The sequence below is a fragment of the Macrosteles quadrilineatus genome, unplaced genomic scaffold, assembly GCF_028750875.1.
Source record: "Macrosteles quadrilineatus isolate MER2022 unplaced genomic scaffold, UCM_ALF_1.0 Scaffold_1__1_contigs__length_201487025, whole genome shotgun sequence".
NCBI lineage: Eukaryota > Metazoa > Arthropoda > Insecta > Hemiptera > Cicadellidae > Macrosteles > Macrosteles quadrilineatus.
The window spans coordinates 33,051,657-33,075,805 of record NW_026542594.1 but is presented as its reverse complement, the minus strand read 5'-3'; the positions used below and the strand labels follow the sequence as shown (position 1 = coordinate 33,075,805).

The 24,149-nt window shown below is 33.6% G+C and overlaps 1 protein-coding gene across 2 annotated transcripts in view; it reads right to left on the bottom strand.

Moving 5' to 3' along the window:
- LOC128982183 (protein pellino) overlaps positions 1-24,149 on the bottom strand; it is a 137,104-nt gene that overhangs the window by 59,312 nt on the left and 53,643 nt on the right. For both annotated transcript variants that reach the window (XM_054401249.1, XM_054401254.1), the window contains exon 5: positions 11,749-11,943. In XM_054401249.1, coding sequence (XP_054257224.1) covers positions 11,749-11,943 — 195 coding nt within the window. The remainder of the gene's footprint in view (positions 1-11,748; positions 11,944-24,149) is intronic.

Sequence of the window (24,149 nt, the reverse complement as noted above, 5' to 3'; positions counted from 1 at the left end):
TAAATAACGTTACAAATTATAAGATATTGTTGTAAACTTACCAAACATTTCCACAATTATCCTTAGGACTTTTTCTCAAATTGTTTCCGTAATTCTTCTTCCGTTTTGAAGAGAGGTAGAGTCCTTTCTTTTTGCATGTTGGTAGCATCGTAACAACTTACAAAATAAAATCTATTCTATATATAATTCAGTTTTAAAAATATTTGTACAGCTAAATGTAGAGTTCTACTGGACCGATTTTATTAATTAATGGGTCGTTAGAAAGCTTAATTCGTGTAGATTTGCAAATAATTATGAAAGTTTGTTTTTGTTATGATTTATGGTGAAAAATTTAAAAAAAATTGTTTTCCATAAGAAATACATTGAAAACGGTGTTTTTCACACTTGTTATTTGAGTGAGACTTTTGGCTGCCTTTCTTGAGTGTTTCCAAGAAGTATATAGTATCAATTTGAAGGAAATTTTATTTTTTTTCAGAATATCACCTTCCACTTTAGTCGATTTCCTCACCACTTAAAAGTTATTTGCAAAAATGTTAAGCAACCTCCAAATTTATAATGGTGAGAAAATACTGAACTAAAGATTTTGTTGTTCAACTTAGTACTATTAAACAGTTCTACTAAACCGATTGTAGGTCATTGGAAAGCCTAATTCGTGTAGTTTGCAAATAATTATGAAAGTTAGATTTTATAAAGATTTACTAGGTGAAACCCGCCAAATGACAGTTGCTGTTGACGTTGCAAGCAAAACCGTTTGACTATAAATATATGATAAATAACTCCATTTTTAAAACAATTTGGGTTGTTCGTGATTTAATAGTGTGCTTTAGGTAGGATTATTAAGATCTTAATCTTAATAATCAATAGCTCAAATGAAAGCTGGTATTTCTTTTAAGGTTTTTAGACCAAAACATATAGGGTAATGTAATTAGAACTGCTGGAATACATCCAGCTGTACATCTTTATTTGTAGTAAAAAAAAAATCAAATTTATATTTTTTCGTTTAGCAATACATTAGATAAATTAATAATGACGCTTGATGACACATATGAACAGCTTATTGTTATATTGTTATTCAATAGATTTTTCTTTGATTAAATGTTGTTAACAATTTGCATTTGTGTTTAAAGTGAGTTCCTTATGTTAAGTATGCGATTCTAATTTGATGTGCTTAATATGTACCATTAATATTTAATATTAGTGAGTAAAGTGGTGTATGGATTTCACAACCATTATTTTACTAGAGATCGTTGTATTTAACCACAACGGGCTCTGTTGCTAGTTATAACATAAACATGTTTTCCATAAATTATTCACAAACACAGCTGTATCGAAATGTCAAAGCTTCAATTCAACCACGTGTGTCCTCACCAGTGGAGGGGAAACGGAAAGGCAGGGGTAGGGCGCGCCGCAAGAGTTACGCTGTCTGGCCACTACGAGCACCACCAAACGGCAGCAAAATTTTGGGTTGCAGACGGTTCGTTTTACACTCGTAATGCTTTTATTTAGGCTATTAGGTTATTAAAATTAACTCAACTTATTATTGAAGGGCACACTTGAATCTACCTTTCTCTAGTTTTAAAAATTAAAAAAAAAAAAATTTTTGCACCTCTAATTCTACTTTGAAAAGTACCAATTTCCATGCAATTTGATACGTCTTTTATACTTCCCTTAGTAATTTTAAGAAATTGTAAAAACAGGGAAAGGTAGATAAACTGTTAAGCTTTCAAACGAGACCTTAAGTTTGTTCTTAACTTATATACAGCGTATGCAATCAGTGTAAAACGAAAGCTATGCATTTCCACGGAGTGGCAGGGGTGTACCACAGCCTTAAAGTTGCAATTTATGTCTTATGATATGATTCACTACACTCACAGTAAGTTTTAGGTTATGTGTACAATCTATCCATTAGGCCTGGTGTATAGAAACTCACAAATTAGAGAAAAAACTGAGCACTGAAATAAGACCAAGTTTACCATCCAAATGACATGATGACATCAAAAAGTTTCAAAGATTCTAGTCCTTGCTGTGATATACCTATTAGTCCTGACACTTTGAATAGTTATTTTGTTGATTCTGTAAATGTAATAAGATCTGGTATAGTTAAGCCTAACACTGTTTCTGATAGCTATTTATTTAATGTGCCTCGTGCAACTCAAGCACTTTATTTCCAACCTGTGAATGAAGTAGATGTAAAAAAGGTCATATGTAACTTAAAGAATTCCAAAGCTTTAGACTTCTACGGAATGTCAAATTTCGTCATTAAAAGTGTTGGTGATATTATAGCTGCACCGCTGGTCACTGCCACTAACCTATGTTTTGAAGAAGAAACTTTTCCTGATTTATTAAAGATTTCTAAAATAACTCCAATCCATAAGAAGGGTGACAAGAAAAACCCTGCAAATTATAGGCCAGTCTCGTTGGTTCCTGCCCTGTCAAAGGTGTTAGAAAACATCATTTTTCGTCAGGTAAGTGACCAGTTTGAGGCTTTGGGCCTTCTTTCTGAATCACAATTCGGTTTTAGGAGGTTGCGCAGCACCACCGACGCTGTTGGGGCGTTGATTGCTAAAATACATGATGTTCTTGAGGGCGGAGGCTTTGCTTGGGTCACCTTCTGCGACCTTAGCAAGGCCTTCGATTGCGTCGACCATCGGATGCTTTTGGGCAAGATACAGCACTACGGAGTCGGTGGGGCTGCCCTTAACCTATTAAATTCTTACTTAAGCAACCGAAGACAAGTGGTTTGTATCAAGGGCGAGCGGTCAGCTATGTCTAATGTAGTATGCGGAGTCCCGCAAGGGTCCATACTTGGGCCGTTTCTATTTTTAGTATTGATAAATGATTTGCCTAATAATGTTCTCTGTGATACCTATTTATATACTTATGACTCGACCTTTCTTGTGCATGGTTCTGATATAGATTTATTAAGTTTGCATGTTAAAGATGTAGTTGGTAACATTTCAGACTGGTTTGCAGCAAACTCTTTTCTCTTGAACAATGAAAAAACAAAATCTGTCATATTTAGCTTAAGAAAAGTACCTGATGTTTTTGATTCACAAGATTATGTTAAGTTTTTGGGTGTTTTGATTGATAAACAGTTAACCTGGTCACAGCAGATTGATCAACTAACAAATAGGCTTTCAAGAATTGTTTTCTTGTTCTCTAGATTAGTGCACTGTGTCCCTTTTGATATGTAAAATCTGCTTATTTTGCGTTATTTCAGTCAATTGCTTCATATGGTTTAATTTATTATGGTAGCTCTCCTAAAATCCACGAGGTACTTCTATCTCAGAAAAAAATCATCAGAATAATAGGGGTCTGCGGGTCAGACTTTTTTGGTTCGGGTCGGGTCGGGCCGATAATTTTGGTCCTCGGGTTTCGGGCCAAAATCGGGTCGGGCCAAAAATTATTAATTACCAGATTTTTTTTCTTTTTTTAACTCCTATCTGTGTTTATAATATTACTTAAAAATAACATATGAAAAACGATTGTATTTATGTATATTATTTCATGTTCATAACTTATTTACAGCTTAGGAGTTGCCTCAACTGCAAGAAAGAAGAAAATAATTTTTTTTATCAAGCCATTCTTTCCCATTTTCATAACTGTTGAAATATCTAAACAGCTATATTACAACAAGTTTGTAATGGAACTTAATATAAAAGGATCATAAACAAATCAATTAACCTTATCTCAAGTTTAGGGCCTGTGGACTGGCTTAAAGACTGCAAGCAAGAAGAAAATAAAAATTCTATGTTTCCACCATGCAATATGAATCATTCATTCCCTGCCTCCTAACCTCCTAAGTATAAAAACCTCACACTTACAATAGCATTATTAGTTACATCATCATAAATAAAGAATTATTTATTATTGGCATTACTAGGCCTACAGCTTTACATAGGAATTATTTTTTATAGGGCCTAAAATAGTAATAGACTAAGCAACATGACAAGTGGAGAACTCATTGAAGAAAAGATTGTGTGTAAACTAATTCACTTTAAAAACTCTAAAACAGTAAATAACACACATACATTGTTTATGGTATAGTTAGTTATAGTAAAGACTGTAAAAATTGCATATATCATGTCATACACAGTTATAGACCTAAGGTATTGCAAGAGATTAAAATCCTAAAACAACTGATTTTAGCTAATAAATGAAAAGAATTAAAAATCCATAAACTCAAGTCAAACAATATCACAATTATTAGGTACCTGAAAAGGAACTCTTAATATATAGAAAATTATATTAAATCAAGAGAAAAGAAAGTTAAATGCTAATTTGGCAACATAAGCAGACAGCAGAGACATTATAGTGTCCTAATTAGCAACACAACTCAATGTTTTTATTCTGTAAGTCGATGTTTTTGCAACTGTAGGGTCTTTTTCTCGGAAGGAAGGGGGAAGGGTAGTAGAATGTAAACAAAAAACCATGAATCACTCTCACAGCCGGCCCGGGGACACTCAAGGTTACAGACCCTCCCCCACCCCCCCACGCCCCTCTTACACAACCAGAGCCAGGCCCGGGGACACTCAAGGTCATAGACCCTCCCCCTCCCCCACCCCTATTACACCACCCGATTGTTCCAATTGCTGACAAAATGCAAGTAACGAAACAAGGAAGTAGAGACAAAAAGATATATTTTCTTTATTCAAAAATATAAAACTGTTACAGATAATTTCCAAAGAAATTAATTCATGGTAGTTTGTGTCTTGTAAATATTGTATTGGATCTTAGAAATATCTTTTTTGAAACTCAATCTAACTTAAGAAAAAAATAATTTTACTGATAAAAACTTTCATAAAATTATAAAATATTTAGGCCTAACCTCTTTGTAGACTTGCTGATACTTGATACTTAAAAAAAAATTAAATGGTGACCATACAATGCCGAACCAGACGATCAGAAGTGTTGTTTTGTTTTGTTACTGAATGACAAAAAGGACACAGGAAAATAAAAGAACAAGATACAGATCTGTACACTATATCAGATATTTCTTTTGTTTATAATTTATTATGTAAATAAAATACTAAAATATATTTTAAACTAGGTATGGAATAAACAATAAATAATTAAACTGGTACCTCTGGATAAATAGTCTTTCTTTTGACTTTGTTTTCTTTGCACTGTTGCGTCACGGCTTTTGTTTTGTCAGTAGACGACTGGCTCTGGCTAGTGACAGTACGGCATTTGCTCTGTTGTGTCTTTGTTCTTAAACGTGAGCAAACTTAATATTTAATTATAATTTTAACGTTTTAATTCCTCTGAAATAATACATATAAGAGTGTTTCTTTGAAAATTACTTATTATAACTTTGAAAATAATAATTTTTTTTTGGCCCGACCCGATCTTGGCCCGAAAAAATCTCTGACCCGACCCGGTCTCTCGGGCCTTCCGCTGGCCCGACCCGACCCGAAAAAATCGGGGACCCGCAGACCCCTACAGAATAATGTGTAAAGAGGATAGTGAAGCACACTGTAAACCCCTTTTTATTGAATTAAAAATATTGACCATCATTAACTTATACATTTATCAATTATTATTGTTTACTTTTAAGAATAGCTTTAAATACAAAATGAGAAATGAAGTGCACAGTATTAGTACCAGAAACTGCAAAAAGATTGATCTGCCTCAGGTACGGTTGGAAAAAACAAGATCAGGACATGTTGTCATGGGTATCAGGCTATTAAATAAATTACCTCTGGCTGTGACAGATTTAGACTTTAAGAATTTTAAGAAAAGGCTGTTTTTATTTCTAGTAAACAACCCTCTCTACCGTATCGAAGATTTTTTTAGCATGTCTGATAAGTTAATAAAAAATATTTGAAATAGGATGTAACTGTGAATTAGATATAAGTTGCACGATTTTAGCGAATTTCCCATATAGGGAATATTAGCGAATTTCCCATATAGGGAATATTAGCGAATTTCCCATATAGGGAATAAGCTATTACCGTAGTACTCATGGTAAGACCTGGACGCGGGTAGTGATGTGGGCCGGGTAAATACCCAGTGGGTAGGTAAATATAAATTGGGTTTTTACCCGGGTATTTACCCCAGGCCCGGGTAAATACCCAAAAACTGGGTATTTATAATTTTTATTAAAGTTAGAGAAGATTTAGATGTTTTTTTGCAATTATTACCTTGTAAGGATAGTAAAATGATGATAAAATGTGTTAAACAAAATTTCATATGGTCACTACTGGCATTTTACTTCTGGGAAAATCGGCATAAATACCCTGGTCGCATGGTTGCACTGGTCCTGACATGATTTTTTTAATTTCTATGATAGATAGATGAATTTATTTTATTGAAAGTGAAAAAAAAAAAAAATTTGCAAAGTAATTAATTATTATTTAGAAAGACAGGAAAATTTAACCTAGTAGTGGCCTATGTGTAAACAACTTAAGAAAATAATTTTAAAATTCAATCTGTAGGATGGCAGGATTTAATAATATTTTTGTTTCCAGATCTTTTGTTGGTATCAATGGTATAAAAAAAATAATAATAATTTCATAAACTTGTGATACAAAACATTTGAATCTATAGCACAATAAATCTTTCAATATTATATTAGGTTCGACCAAAAAACAGGAGATACGTTTCTTTAGTAGGTTTATCCAAATATATTATTGTTTCCAACTACGCGGTAACACAGAAAAGTTTAATTACTTAAAAGTATTCTATCATTCTGCCTAATGTCAATCAGGCCTTAGGTCTGTCTAGCCTTCTAAACCATTTATACAATAAAAATTGTGCATCATAAGTACCCAACAATTCCTGGATATTTATAAATTGAAATAATTTTGTTTATGTTATTTAATTGGTTATAAATTTATGAAATTATAAAAATTGAAATATATACTATACTTTTTTAATATATACTATTTTTTTGTGAGTTAAATTTAACTGATGTTACTCGATTTAAGACACGAAACCCCATGCTTATTTAGAAACTTTGTGTATTATTAAAAAAAATGCTAAATCATTAAGCGAGCAAAGCTTGAAGTTACTGTAAAAGGTGTAATAGACTACCCTAATTTATCATGTAATAACAATAACATATTTAGGGGTAAATATAAATGAATTTCAATTGATTTCATAAATACCCAAAATACCCGGGTATTTATGGATTTTGGGTATTTACCCGGGTAAATACCCAGGGTATTTACCCCGAGTTTTAAATACCTGGGTATTTTACATCACTACGCGGGACAGATTTTTTTTTTCGTTTTGTGGTCCCTAGAGGCCAAAAACACCATCCGTTCAAATTCATATATATATAGATATATTTATATATTTATTTATTTATATATATATATGTGTGTCCGTCAGCACGATAACTCGAGCAAAAATGATCCGATTTTGATGAAATTTGGTACAAACGTGTAAACGAACGTTTATTCGAACGAGTTCGCGATCCAGCATGATCGGACCATGGGAACGGGGGTTTGCGGGGGGGTTTTATGGGGTAAAAATAGGTTTTTCCCATTTTTGACCTAAAAAACATAAAATTTAGCAATTTCTTTCCAAACCATTTTGTAGAGCTTAAAAAAACAAATAATTTAGTATATTGAAGCGTTATTATGCGCCTAATGGTTACGGAGAAAATTCCAAAAAATTGTAAATTTAAAATTCCCATGTTATTCTTATGGAGAATAAGTAAACTGTTGTAGTTTGCTTGTTTGTGAACATATTTTGATCAAATTTGGAAAATGTTTTTATTTCTTACTAACTATTCACATTTTACAAAAAAAAAAAAAAAAAACAGTTTTACCCTCCCTGATGCAGCAAACCTAAGTACCTGTTAAACTAATTCTATTTAAATCAAGAATAAATGTTACATTTTTAAGTAGACATTTCAGTGTAAATACAATCAGTCAAATGGAAATTCGCTTAGTCTGCAGGTTTGCTGCGGCGGGGGTATTTTTAATTTATTACTGTCAAATTTTTAATCTCTTGCCATGGTCTGTAACTTTTGTATTTATTTGCTCGTCGCTCAATTTCAATTTTAACTCTTGTATTATATTGACTGTATTGACTGAATTACTTGTTATTTATATATTTATACATTTATTTACTCAAGACTGAATACGAGATGTATTTACCAACTATTTGACCTGTCTATGCATTACATATGTAAAAATGATGAATAAATGTCTTATGTCTTATGTCTTATGATACCGATACTTCCGATACCTATCTTTTTTGCACAGTTTTTTCCACTAATAATATTATAAACTGTTATACCATAAAAAACACAATATGTATGTGTATCAAAATTTTTGTGTTAAAGGCTTATTATTAATTGCAAAAATATGGAACTAGGTGTTTATTTTAAAATAGGCCTACTGTAAATGTTTGAATTTGACTAAAGCATGAGATTTAATAAAATTTCCTCTAATTTATAAATAGGCTTAGGCTATATAAGTAGCCTATTTATCTGTCATTTGTCAGTTTTTGTATTTATTTGAAATTGCATCAATTGTCTTAATTAACTCATTAAGCTATAAATTTAAAAAAAATTACATCTTGGCCTACAAATACTCTGTTAGTTTTTTCCCTAAGAGAGTAAAAAACGAACTTCCTATATAATGACAGGTTACTAGTTGTATGAAAAACAGTTATATATCTTCAAAATTTGTTTAACTATGTCACAAAGTCTAGCTGAAAACACATTCATAAATGAGGATATTTTTGAAATACAGAATAACTAATCAAACAACCTTTTTATTTTTAACAATTTTATTTCTTAACTTTTCTTCCTTGAAAATGTCAACATTTTTTCACTTAAAGATAATCTTTTTTAATAAAGATTATCACTTATAATTTCTCGAAAGAAATCTACGTGTGAGCTATGAAGAGCAGACAAGAGACATACGTCACTGCCACAAAAACTATTCTCTGCTCTACTGTCAATGTGTGGAATGTGAATGAATGAACTGAGTGTTTATTTAGTGTGAAGCCCCGCCCACCGTCTAACGGGACATGGGGTAGGAAAAGAGAAAGTTTGCTCTAAAGCCTGGTTCACATGCCCTCCCTTACCCTCGGCGTCAGTCGCTTGCAGATTTCCACTACACAAACGTTTCTGAGTGTTAATTATTTTAAAACACTGTAAATGTTTGAATTTGACTATGATGAGATCTAATAAAGTTTCCTCTAATTTATAAATAGGCTTAGGCCTAATAATCTAAGTCATTTGACAGGTTTTGTATTTATTTTTAAAAGCAATTGCAGTTATAGGCTACTTTTAAAAAAACTACATACTTACATCTTGGCCTATAAATACATTTTGTAAGGACAGTATTTTCTCTATAGTGAGTAAAAACGATCGTGGTCAAGAATTGACTGTGTTAAAACAGCACACTGTCAATTTTTACAAAAGTATTTTGACTGAAACCTGGTATTTTTAAAGAGATTGTAGAATAAGTCGACGTATGTGGAGGCAATAGATAAGTTATACTTTTAGCCTACAATAAAAATTATGTTTTGGCACTAGAATCTCCAAAAGAGTGCTTTTATAAAACATGCCATAGTTTTATTTAGTAACAAAAGTGTTTGACTATGTTCCCGATGATACCAAGACTATAGGTTCGGCAGAGTGGATTCACTGTGAACCGGCCTGCCTGGCCCTTTTGCACGACGTCACTACAACTTCCGTGTAGGGGTGTCAAAAATGGATCGGAACAATCGATGTTTTGGACCTGTCTGTAACTAACCTATTTTAGTTTTTTTATACTGTACTTTAATACTCATTATGCATAAACGAACACGTACTACATATCGGATCTCGAATCACGATAAATTATCGATACCCTTCCCACCCACAATAAGCAGTAAGCACATAACGATGTCTAAGCAAGCAATCGTCATTTGCTCCATTGAAACACAAAAGTCGATTGGCTGACATGGTAGTGCATTGTCGCCTCCTGGCCAATGAGAACTGTTGTTACATACTTTTATTGTCAACATTCGCCATTCGTTATAACATTACAAAATCTACATGGACTAAGGCTTATGATATTTTTCAATAAATGCATTGTGTCATAGTAGCACTTAAAACTTCACTAAACTTTTAATCAGGTAGATAGTACAGATAAATATGGACCTACTTTTTGGCGCAATATAAAGCAAGCCTAACCATACGACGATGACGATGTTAAAGTTTAATGGTTGAATATAATTTTTCTAATGATTGATATAATGCAGGGAGGAAAGTGAACATTTTGACGTGTTTAGGTTATTTATTTTGCACTAAAAATAATACATCTAAATGTCTGACTTATTCATACAGACGTTGTTTAGTATAATTAATTTCGTGTTGGCAGGACATTCGCACGCCGGTTGTCTCATGAGTTGAGTATGACATCTTGAAATGTAGATTGTGCTGTGCAATGAGCTGGAAACTAAACAATGTCACCGGCACTGTCGCTGTTTTGAACTAAGTTAGATAGTTTCTAAGTTGGCTATGAAAATTGTTAACCGTGATTACAAAACTAATACTGTAGCTATAAAGTTAATAAATGTTAAAATAAAATATTTATCCCTGTCGGGTGTCTGTGTCATTGGAATCGACTTTTGACAATCGAGTCTTGGTACCGATACCAATGTCCATCGGTGGTATCGATGACGATAATCGACACATCCCTTTTTAGAATCGAATTGAAATTTCAATGCATCGCCATCGCACTCGCTGCACACCACTACCTATCACCATAGACTAACCAACACAAGTAGACTTCTCATCCCATTGTAAATTTTGAAGCTCGTTTTTCATGTCTAGTTCATGGGCGCTAGTGTTGACGAAATTTTGTTTCTATTATTTTAGGGTTAATTTCTTGATTTGTGCTTTACTGTTTGGTTAAATAACTAGGGGACAATTTATTGTTTATGATTAGATCGTATTATTTGGTTGAACGAGGTTTTAAATGACTGTATTAACGGGAAACAAATTATAAACAAAACACGACCTCTACATAAACCGTACAGAACTAACAATAAAATTGTCTTCAGCTGTTCCATTAGGATGATAAATCTACTAAGGGAGTATGTTTTATCTATGCTATCACTATCACCCAGTGTCAGCTGTCGCTGTCAGTGAAATGGATGACGCAAGCGATGTCTAGGTTGCCGATTATTATTAGGCCTAGTATGTCAATATTGAAAGGGGTTAAGGGATTAAATAAAAGTCAAACATTTTCCTCTCTTATTATTTTCTTGTCAAATATCCACGAAATCGGCTTAACCTCTACTACTCGACTTGAGTTGCGAGTATATTTAACTAAGTAGGCAAACAGCTAGGATTCGTAACGGCAACGGCAATTTACCCGCTCGGCGCTCTGACTGAAAATCCGCACCGATTCGTAGCATTCAGTGGTTCAGTGTCGGTATCGGTATCGAACCCAAAACAGGCAAGTATCGAGTATCGACGATACCTCGATACTGCTGGTATCGAGAGTATTTTGGTATCGAGTATCGGTATCGGCCCACCTCTACTCAGCAGTACACTTTATTCCTAGAACATGCCATTTTTTTCAAACAACTTACACTAACAATACCTACTTCGTGTCAAATATCAAAACTCGCTAATAAAATCCCGAAACTGTTTAACTGGTTATCTTGGTTATTTGGCAAAATGTTATTTGAGATTTGCAGATTTGCTTTTGACCCATCACTAGTTGTCTTGATGATTTATTTTATCATATTAATATTAGGTTGATCACACCAAATTATCAATGCACTACTTACACCGAGGAATATGTTCCTGGAGGAGTCAAAGCCTGCAGCGTAGATGCGAGCTACACGGGGGTTGGAGCGGTCAGCTAGGATACGGCAGGCAAAGCGTGATATTGTGCTAGCCATAACCTTGCTTTCCCCTGTCTTGTCACCAGGTATGGTGTCCATCACTACAAAGTCAATGGGTGTTTCCGACGACCGCCCAATCTGTAACAATTTTAAATTGGTGATTAATTTAGACTCTTTAAGATAATTTCAATTAGGATGATGTGAAGCGAGGGTAGTGTGTGTGTGACAAATACTTCCCCCACCACTCTTTCATAACTCTGTACTAATATTAAATTAGATCCAACAGCAGTTTTTTTAGATGACTGTACAAAATAACAAAAGCGTGGTAGTGGGGAAGGCTTATAATGTGCATGAGCATCCTGCTTGCCACTCCAAAATATTCTATCTATTCTTGTTCCACCATAACTTTGATTACAAAGTTAGCACTAGTGGTGAATTGAGTAGCCACTTATTTTTATTTTAAAGCTGCTAACAGCATTGGATATGTAATATAGTTTTGTCAGTTTTGAATGGAAGCCTTTAGGAAATAAAGTCTGTTTATTATTTTATTGTTTACACTCTGAATTTGTAAAAAGATAATTTTGTTTTGGATTTTTATTTGTTCATACATTGGAACTGAATATGAACTCTGATGTGGATAAAACAATTCCCTCTGGATGGAAGAGGGCGGAGGTTGTTAGGAAAAAAGGTCTCAGTGCTGGGAAAATTGATGTTTACATCACATCACCGAGAGGTAAGGTTTTTCGTTCGAAAAAAGAGTTATCCAAGTACTTAGAAGACCACAAACTTAATTTGAAAATTGAAGATTTTAATTTTAGTTCCATTAAAATAAAATCCAAAAATGATTCCATTTTGAATGAAAGTAGCACTGCTAGTTCTCAAGCCTCCATACTAGACAAAAGTTCTGATACAAATATATTGTTGAATTTGGATAGAGATGGGCCCAATGGAGCAAGTACCACTCCCTCTAGTAATTTAAGCATGCTTAGTATTAGCGAATCATGTGATGAAGAAAATAATATTACAGTTAGTGACCCCCATCTAATGATGGATAGGGATAGTGGAATGGAGATTACAGCAGTCTTGTTGGATGAGGCCTCATTTACAACTCATAATGTATCTTCTGAGAATCTAAGCAATGACAGTTGTACTAAAAACATAAAGAACTCAAAAATAGAATTAAATGAAAACATTTCCCTATCACTTTTGGAATCTAAATGGGTAACTGACGATGCGGTTCAAGTTTATTTTAACATATTAAATTCAACCCTAGGCAGTGAAAAACCAAAAATACACTTTATGAGCCCAGTTATAACACTTGCGATCAAGGTTTTACAAGATTACATGGACATCTTACAACCTATTAAGCTTGAGGACAAGAGTTTAGTATTTATTCCTGTCAATGACTCGTCATCTGTCCAAGGAGTGGGAGGTTCTGGCTCACACTGGAGTCTTTTACTCTGGGATAAAGGAAATAACCATTTTTTTCATATGGACTCAAAAGGTGACTATAACCTCAGTCATGCTCAAACAGTTGCACAAAAAATGCATGCCTCTTTAAAGTCAACTGCTTTATTTCAATTTGAGAGAGTGAAAACCCCGCCGCAATCCAACAATCATGATTGTGGAATCCATATGCTTTTGGCAGCTGACACTGTACTTGCTAGTGTAATGCAAGGTATAACACCTTCATTGGAATCATTGGAAAATATGCTACAGCCTTTTCCTGAGTCTATAATATTAACAAGAAGAGCCCAACTGGCTTTATGGTTTCACAAAGGTCAATATATGAGCGTGTCCAAAGAAACTCTAAGAAAAATGATTTACCCTCCAAATACAAATCACAAAGGTGACAACATTTGTGAAACGGGGTCTGTGGAATGGTCAACTGTTAAATCAGCCAAATTTAAATACAATGGTTCTATCAGTCCTCCAAAAACAAACAACATACCAGTTATATCAACAGAAAACATTTATAATGTATTGCTAGACATCCAGTCCAACCAAAAATCTGATGATCATGAAGTGTCCCACCAACCAAACCTGATTAACTCCAAGGCTAAAGCTACCTCGCTCATTGCTAACAAAACAAAAGTTACGTTTTGTGAAAAAGCCGTACAGGTATCACCTCAAACAAATCTCACTGTCAGGAAAGTAAACTCCAGTACACAACCAACAAGACAAAAATCTTTGAAGATATCAAAACATCATATGAAACTCTCCATAGTCAGTGACAGCCAGGGTAGAGGGGTGTCTCAAGTAATTCATTATATGAGTAACAGCGATATATTAACAACCGGACTTGTAATGCCAAATACCGAACTATTGCATGTGGTGGATGTAGCATTAAAGCAAAGAAGTGATGTCATAGCTATACTCGCAGGAACTAACAATACCCTTAACAACACAACAAAGGATATTTATAAAAACATAGAGAAAAAGTTGCAAGAATTTGACAAAGATAAACAAGTTTTACTTTGCACTATTCCGCAAAGACATGATGCTCCTAACAACAGTACAATTCATTTAGAAATTCAAAGGATTAATAATTACCTAAGTGAACTGGTTTCACGATTCAAAAATGTCCATCTGATCGATACTCAGGTACTGAGAAGGTCATTCTACACTTCTCACGGCCTACACTTAAATAATAAAGGGAAAAAAGAACTAGCCAGACTTATTATGAATCACATCAGAACTTCCAGTCAACCTCAGCATAGCAAGTCATCTGCAACTAATCTCCAAAGTAACCTGTTACAATTACAATCAATAAAACCTAGAGTACAGCTATTGGAAGCTGACATGAACACTGTGATCGAATTGTACTCAGGTGACAGCAAAAACGCTTTTGCTCATTGTATCTCCGCCGATTTTGATAGTGACAAACAGATGAGTCAAGGTGTCGCTACAGTCTTTAAAGAAAAGTTTGGCAAGCCAAGTCACTCGGATTACTGCGATTCAAACCTGACCTGTCAAAAATCCAAACAGGGAGCCACAATCTACAGCTTAGTAACAAAGCAAAAATACTACCAAAACTCGAAAAACTACCATAAATACAATGCTACGTACGATGCAGTTTTTGATCAGCTTGCCAAAGACTTTAAACGGAAAGAGCTAAAAAATCTGATATGCTCCCCTTTAGGATGTACACGGGACCGCATCTCACCACACCACTTCATCAACAATCTGTTGAAATTCAAACAGGAAACAGGGGCATCAATTACAATTGTTACCTACAATGAAAATGCTTCGGAGAAATTATATAATAAGTTATCGTATAGAGACTTTGTGAAACACCTTAGGAAACTCATAGTGTCACTTCAATCAGCACGACAAAATGAAGATTCTGGAGGCAAAACAGGCATGCCTAGTGGCAACGGACGTCCCCTTTTGGCTGATAATGGACATTTACTGTCAATGGAAGAATATCCTCCTCTGCCGTCCTGTAACAACAATCCAAGTTCTGCGGTTGATAATTCACAGACGATGACAACCAAGCAAGATGTAACTGTAGCTGTGACTTCACCCTGCAAATCCAACACCCCCTCCTCTCAACCTACAGAGGCAGCCGATACTTCATCATCAACAGCCCCTCAACAACCTTCTGTGTCACTGTGTACCGAAAGTGTCAATGAAAGTGAAACCAGTGCTAGTGTTTTAGAAAATGTAAATTCTCATTTTTTAGGAGATACTCTAATAGGGGATCCTCCACTGCATTAGGCCCTGTCACAAATAATGCCAGATGTAGCTCCAATAAATTTAATTTAAATTTAATTCATGTAAATGTACAATCTTTAAGGAATAAGTTAAGTGAATTGGCTTTAGTATTAGAGGAATCCCATTGCAATATTGCATTATTGAATGAACATTGGCTTCTTAGAGATGAAATTAGGCTGTACATTCCCCAAGGTTATACTCTCGCAGATTCCTTTTGCAGAGAGGATGATCCCCATGGAGGCTCTTCAATAATTTTAAGTACAAATATTTCATATGATAGGATAGATATTTCACACCTTGTTCACACTGGCTCATTAGAAGCATCATGTACTTACATTAAGGATTTCAATTTAACTTTGATATCTCTGTACAGAACCCCCGATTCTGATTGTAATTTATTTTTTAATCAATTAGAGAGCCTTTTAACATTTGTTTTACAAAAAAAACCATCTTGTAAATTAATTTTAGGAGCAGATTTTAATGTTGATTTTTTAAAGAATGATAATCCCACAAAAATGCTTGTCAATGTCTTAAAATCTTTCAATTTATATTATATCTTTAAATACCCAACCAAAGGGAACAAATGTATTGACAATATTGCAACTAACATTGAGCCAAACTTATTTCAGTGTAAAGTTTTGAAAGAACAAATATCTGATCACCCTATTTTACATTTTGCATTTTCAAGTAGTTTATATGTGCCTGATATAGTCAAAGAAGTTTCTTTTAGATTGTTAACAAAAGAAAGGATTAATATGTTTTTGTATAGTTTAAGTGTCATCAATTGGGAGCCGGTTTTTCAGATTGCTGATGTTAATGTTGCTTTTAAATGTTTCATTGACTGTATTCAGAATTGTTACAATTATCACTGTCCTAGACTATCTAAGAGAGTAAGAAAGGACTACAAAGTTAGTACAAAAAATAACCTGTGGTTTGATGAGTCACTTAAGAAAATGAAGGATACTCTGTTACTCCTCAAGGATTTGACTAAAATACCAGCTTATCAAAACAATGACATCCTAAAAAAATATCTATCATCTTACAAAAACAAATATAAAACTAGAATTAAAACCGCTAAGATAGAATATAATGAGGAATTTATTAATAGTTCACAAAACAAATGTAAGGCTGCATGGAAAGTTGTTAAGTCAGAAAGTGGTTTATTTTTTAAAAGTGAAAAGTCGGATCCACCAATTACAGCTGACGAATTTAATGACTATTACATTGATGTAGGAAAACAAATTTTAGACAAGTTCTCTAATGGAGGGGGAAGTGGGTTACATTTTTACGACTTTTTAGATAAGGAAAATGTTTCTAATACCAATTTTTCCTGGAATCCGGTAACATCAATTGAAATTTTAAAAGTTATAAGATCACTTAGTTCCTCTAACTCTGAAGATTTTTATGGCTTTTCTAACAAAATTGTCAAATATATAGCTCCATACATTCTAGAACCCTTAACTTATTTAGTTAATATTGCCTTATTAAATTCCACATTTCCAAGTTGTCTGAAAATATGCAAAACAGTGCCAATTTTCAAGAAAGGAGATATATCTTCTGTTTCCAATTATCGTCCCATTTCAATGGTTCCAGTTTTTTCAAAAATAATTGAAAATTGTGTTAAAATACAGCTTTTTGATTTTTTAACAAATAATAAAATTCTGAATAGCAATCAATTTGGCTTTCGACCCGGATACTCCACAACTTTAGCTGTTGAATCCATAGTGTCAGATATTCTGGATACATTTGAATCTGGCAACTATCTGAGTCTGGCCCTTGTGGATCTCAGCAGGGCCTTTGACTCAGTTCTGCACACCATACTTTTGCAGAAATTGGATTTTTATGGTATAAAAAACCAGGAACTAAATTTTTTTAAAACCTACCTTTGTGGCAGACAACAATATGTAGCTTCCGGCAAACAAACATCAGCTTTTAAAGAGGTTCTTGCTGGGGTGCCGCAGGGGTCAGTACTTGGGCCAGTATTGTTTATATTATATATTAATGATTTGCCAAATGCTATGCCTTGTAAAACAGTTCTATATGCAGACGACACATCGTTTATTTGGCCTTCTGACAATCTTAACACAGAAATGGAAATTGATAACATGATTGATATTGGTAATAATTGGTTTAAGAGTAATTTTCTTGAAATTAATAGTGATAAGACAGAGAAAATATGTTTTACACTACGTAGAAACCAAATTGAAAATCCAGATTTTGTTAAATTGCTAGGTATTTTCTTAGATAAAAAATTAACTTGGGAAGAACATACCAACAATGTAATATCTAAGTTGTCACGAGTTTGTTTTTTATTGCGAAAACTAAAAAACTGTGTATCAAATCACACACTTCTTTCTGTTTACCATAGTTTATTTCATACGCACTTATTATATGGAAATATTCTCTGGGGAAATAGCTGTGGGGCCAGCAGGGTGTTTACTTGGCAAAGAAAAGCCCTGAGGATCATGTTTGATATACCAAATAAAGTCAACTGCAAACCTTTCTTTATAAATAATAATATAATGACACTTTCAAGTATTTATATTTTTAATAATTTAGTCTTTGTTAAACAAAACATTACAAATTTTACTAAATGTCACTCAATACATAACCACTCAACTAGACAATCAAACAACCTGTACATCCCACCAGTTAGACTTTCAAAATTCACAAAAAGCCATAAATATTTACAATTACAACTTTTCAATAAACTTCCCATTCCATTTAGAGAAATTGATAACATAAACCTTTTCAAATCAACATTATCAAGATGGCTAATTAGCAAAGCCTTTTTTTCTATAGACGATTTTTTAAACACAAATAATTACTCTGAACTCTTAACACTATTGGCCACTAGGAGGCAGCCTGCATGACCAAAAATCTTTTTATAAATTTCCTGAATATTTACAAATTGTTTAGTTTTGAAGCATTATTTACTTAAGTTTTGTATAAAATTGGTGTAAAGCATTCAATCTTAGAATTTTAAATTTAAATATTTAGGCCTGTATGTACAGTTTATGCAACAAAATGTTCAATGTTTCATAGGATGATGTATAGATTTAAGCATGATGTCACATTTGTGTCCTGACTTTTGACGTTGTCTATTGTAATTTTATGTTGCTGAATGACAATAAAGATTATTATTATTATTATTATTATTATTATTAACTACTTACATTTTGCTTTAAAGAACCACTATCTACACAGAAACCCTAATTATTAAAACATGGATCTGATAGAACTACTGCACTTAGAGTATATTGTATGTATGAATCCATGTTTTTGCCTCCTGAACTGCTCCTCACGGCGTACTATAAAATTCAAATTAAAATAGATGTAATTTTTTGTGGTGGACTGTATAAATGAAAAAAGCGTTGCTGTGTTAAGGCCCAATCGATATATATATATAATCAACCCAATACAGTACAAGACACAGTTATAATATACTGTACAAAGAAGAAATAGAAACATTGAAATAGAAACATATGTTATAAATAAACCAAAACAAATAGTACAAGAATTATAATGTAAATAAAGAACATAAATGAAGTGAGTGAATGTTAAAGTTTATTTTACAATTATTACTTTCAAACAAAACCTCATTTTATCAACTTATCAAAAACATTATGGTCCTTCGAGCCGGATTAATTAAAATGAATAAGAGATGTAAATTCAGGTCCAATTTCCCAAAGCTTAGACTGTGATTGTGTAACTTGTTGATTCCTGGATGGGAAAACAGCACAATGTGAATCTGTTGATTCCTTGGTGAAAAACAGTAATCTTCAAACTGTAGAAATTGATAAAAATGGCAATTATTGTGCAATTATTGTGCACAGCATCTATTGTAAGTAGAAGAGCTTTCTGATAATGTTAGTGACAAATATTACTACATTTTAACTGTTATGTCAAAGATTGTCCCTCCCGAAATTGAACAAGTACAACCACCTAGTTCTAGATCTGAAACTAACCATTTGCCCGTACAAAGCCAAGCAAAGTTACCTAAAATTAGTTTGCCAACATTTTCTGGCAATTTCAAAGAATGGCCCACCTTTTATGATTTATTTAGGCAACTAGTGCATGAAAATAAATCACTGTCAAACATTGAGCGGTTCATGTACCTTATTGGCTCATGTACAAATGATGCATTGAGGTTAGCAAAGAATCTCCCCATAACTGATGTCAATTATACCATTACTTGGCAAAGTTTTGTATCTAGATTCCAAAATAAGCGTAAACTTGCTACATGTTACTTGGATGAAATACAAAACATATCTCCAGTAACTTCAAAATCTCCAAAGGCTTTGAGAAACTTCATTGATACCTTATCTGAAAATACAAGTGACTTAAAAACACTAGGCCTACCTGTTGAGCAATGGAGCTTTCTCTTGCTTCACATTGTTGTTTGCAAAATCTATCATAAGATGCGCACTGATTTTGAACTCAAACATTCTGATATTGAATTGCCTACTTTTGACCAATTTTTGAGTTTTCTAGATGAACAGTGTAAAGCTCTTGAAACTGTTCAAACTTCTGTGACAGAAGTTTTTACAAATAAACCGTATAAGCAATACACTAATAATAAGCCTTATTTTCATCACAGAGCCTGTGTATCTAATCTCAATGCAGTAAAGTGCTTATTTTGCAAGGAAGCTCACACAATTTATAAATGTGAACTAGGGATGGTCAAGTCTCGAAATTTCGGGAAATTTTAAATCTCGTTACACGAGACGAGATTTTGTTTTGGCCGAGATTTTTATCAAGACAAGAATTAAAAAAAAAAAAAAAATTAAAAACGCCTGCAGAAAGTCAATGCAATACCCGCAATACAGGAGCGTGTTGTAGTTGCGTTTCCTTTGCGAAGGCGTTCTTATTTAATTAATTCTTTAAATGTAAATATTACTTTAACTATTTTAATAATATTACTTTAATAACATTTGAGAAGTTTTGTTAAGTGTAAGCAGTGTGAGGAATGTTTTATTACTGTAAAAAGTCAAAACAAGTACAGTACCTAACTATTTTATAAAAAATTAATATTGCTTTTGTTTTATGATTTATTTTATTTTAGGATAAGTTGAACTCTATCCTAACTGATATCACTATGTTTCCTAATCGTAGGCATTTTTAAAAAGTTAGGCGTGATTAATAAAAAAATTTTATGCTGATGTTTTTTAATAAAAGATTGTAAATATTCTTGCCTATTATCATTATTTTTGTATTTAAACAGTCATCTAACAATGTTACAAAATCAGGTAAAAATTTTGAACGTGCATTTCCCGTTGAGTATGAGAAGGGAAATCCCGTCTCGATCTCGTCTCAAAATTTTATGAGAAATAAAAAATCTCGTCTCGTCTCGAACTAAAAATCCAATCTCGTCCATCCCTAATGTGAATGTTTTGGACGAAAAACTCCTGCTCAGCGTAGGGATTGGATTAAAACACAAAATGCTTATTTTAATTGTTTACGGATCTCGCATAAACTAAATGAGTGTACTTCAAAAACTAGCTGTTTTAAATGTGGAGCAAGACACAACAGTTTACTACATAATGATGATATTGGCCTAACCAACAAGGCTCAGGTTAGGGTAAGGCAGAATAATAAAGTAGGTCCTAATGAAAATTCCATTCAACCAGCTGAAAAACTTAAGTCAAGTCCCTTGCATACATGCAGCAGTCTTCTTTAGTTTAGTTAGGAACTGCTTTAATTCATATAAAGGATAGATCAGGTCAATTCCAACCAGTTAGAACTTTGATTGATTCTGGATCTCAGACTTCCTTTATAACTGAAGATTGTTGTCAGCCCCTGTGCCTTCCTCGAAAGAAATTCAATGAACATGTATCTGGTGTTGCAGAATCTACTGTTTTATCTACTAAAGGAGTTGTATCGTGCACTCTGAAACCTCGTTTTGATTCTGAACTTCGCCTTCAGACTAATGCTGTGATTCTGAAGAAAATTACATCTCAAATGCCTTCTACCTCCCTTCCAGAATGTATCAAAGACGGATACAAACATTCAGAACTTGCAGATCCTACTTTTGACGTACCAGGAAAAATTGAATTTTTGTTGGGTGCAGACTTGCACCCTGAGGTAATAGATGGCGGGCGGATGCCTGCTCCAAAAGGTTACCCCGTTCCTTACCAAAGTAGTTTCGGATATGTTTTGATGGGTCCAATTGATCTTAATGGCAAAACTCAGCCATATGACCAGGTTTCATCTATTGTTTCTAATGTTGAAACCATTGAACATTCTCTAGATGATCAACTTAGACCTTTTTGCGAATTAAAAGAAATCCCAGTCCATGCATCAGTTAACCTTGAAGAAGTAAAATGTGAGATGATCTATTGTAATGCTGTAAAAAGGGATCAGGAAGGAACACAGTTCCGCTCCCTTTTATCGGGTCCCGAAAATCAGGAAGGAAATAAAAACCCCGTCCCGAACTAAAAATTCAATCCCGTCCATCCCTAAAAAACCAATTTGTTAAATTCGTGTATTTAAATGTTTTCTTATTCGTGTTTTTTGTGTAATTATTTATTTTGACAAAATCATCCACGGATGACAGCTATTTTATCTTGACGCTCTACAACCTGAAGATGTGCCCCAGCGGCATGAAACAGCTGTAGTTATCACTTACTACATAAAGGATCGTTTGACGCAAAAGGTACTTAAACCGTTTTATAATAATTTGCATATTGGTAATAAAATTGGTATAAAAATACAATTAGTAGGCTATTGCACAGTCATGATAATTATGTTATGTCATTATTCTTGGTTCAGTAATAAAAACTGTAATGTTTAAAATCACAGCTTTTTCAAACTTTAACTCAAGCAAACAAATTGCCAAACATTGTACAGCAAAATAAAGAACCGAACATTAGAAAGTCTAGTAAGCTACTGCTAGTCGTAGGCTACTGCCAGTCATAGGCTACTGCTACGCTGTTTCAATGTCGAAAAAAAAAATTAGATAACGCATAAAAGAGTATAAAATAATAGTAGCCTACTTATAGCATAACAACAGTCGTAAAATACACCGATAAAGTTAACAATGACATAAAAACATAGCTTATTCTTTCTCTTTGTTCTTCTATTCGTTCTTAAGTTTCACTTCATCAACCCATTCAACAAGTTGCCATGGTTACTAAACACCCCCAATCACAGCTACTAAAAATTTCATGATTACCAAATACCCAATCACAAAATGTTTTTGACATAGGAAGCGCACAGCAGACAGATGTGTTGTGTGTAGGCCTAAGCAGCAGAGGATTGTCAGTGAAAACGGATAGCTTGACCTTGAAGCTTTGATAAGCATTCCTTTGTTTTGCTTCTATTTTATTTTTTGTCAAATGAACTGTGGTTTTCTAAAAACAATAATGTGGGAGCCTACTTAATATTAATAATGGGCAGACATGGTTAAATATACAACGAATTTCAACACATTAGACTAAAAAAACACAATTTATAAAGTTTTCTGGGTATTTTTCTTGGACAATGAGGTTATGTTAGCGGATGTCTATTGTGTTGGCGGCACGGTCAAACCAAGCGAGGAGTCGGACCATCAGAGGTCGGATTAGCGAGGTTCTACTGTAAAAGCATATATGTAATTCTTGGCTAGTGGAATCAGGACTAAAATTATATTAGCCTAGTTTAACCTACGGCTTCAATAAAGAAGAAAACTAACGCAGCAATGTAACTTCATACCTACAAGAAAACTTTAGATTTTTTTTTGTTCACTTTCTTTTATATTCTTTGTGGTGTTTATTTTCATTCTTTATGAGTAGCCTATATTCCAAGTTTTATAGAGAGTTTCAACACATGTGCTAATAAATTTTGTTGCAATAATTTAATTTACTTTATACATCTTTTTAAAATGAAAGATGTATAGAAGATATCAACTTGGAAATGGAAAAGAAAAAATTTGTGGTGTTTGCAGCGGATGAAACAATCAGGTCAGAAAACAATAATTTTTTGACTTAGACCATCTAATAGGAAAATTACTAAATCTATCTAATAGGACTATCTAAATAGGAAAATTATTAGGGGTGGGCGAATACTCTACCTTTTCCCACTCAAAAATTCGAGTCAAGTAGTTATAAGTGCCACTTCACGATTTTCTACGCCCGTATTTAATAAATGATATTTGTTTTTGTGTTGATGTCTTATTTAATCCCCGTTCCTACAAAAAACAACTATCTAACTTCATATATAGGCTAGTCCAGTGTAAACCAAATGTTCAACAAACAAACATTGTCATTCGGCAGAGCTAGCAAGAGGACTACTACTACTTTCAATTTCCTAAAACTAGAGGTGTGCGGATAGTGAAATTTCATTTCGGATCGGATAGTTGAGGCTCGGTTCGGATTGGATCGGATATTGGGAGGTTCGGATTCGGATATTTTCGGATTCGGATAGTTCGGCGCGGTTAATAATAAGCTGCATATGTATTTTTAACCTATAAAAAAATGTAAAGCTGTGTAAATAAACTTAAATGACGATTTTGAACTATAGAATTTCAAATTAGCCAAGTCCACAGTTTTCTCTCTCTTGAAAATCACAATTCACAACATTTATTTTCAAAAGTTGGTTGCTTGAATTAAGTACACTAACAGCCGAAATCTTCACACAACACCTTAGCT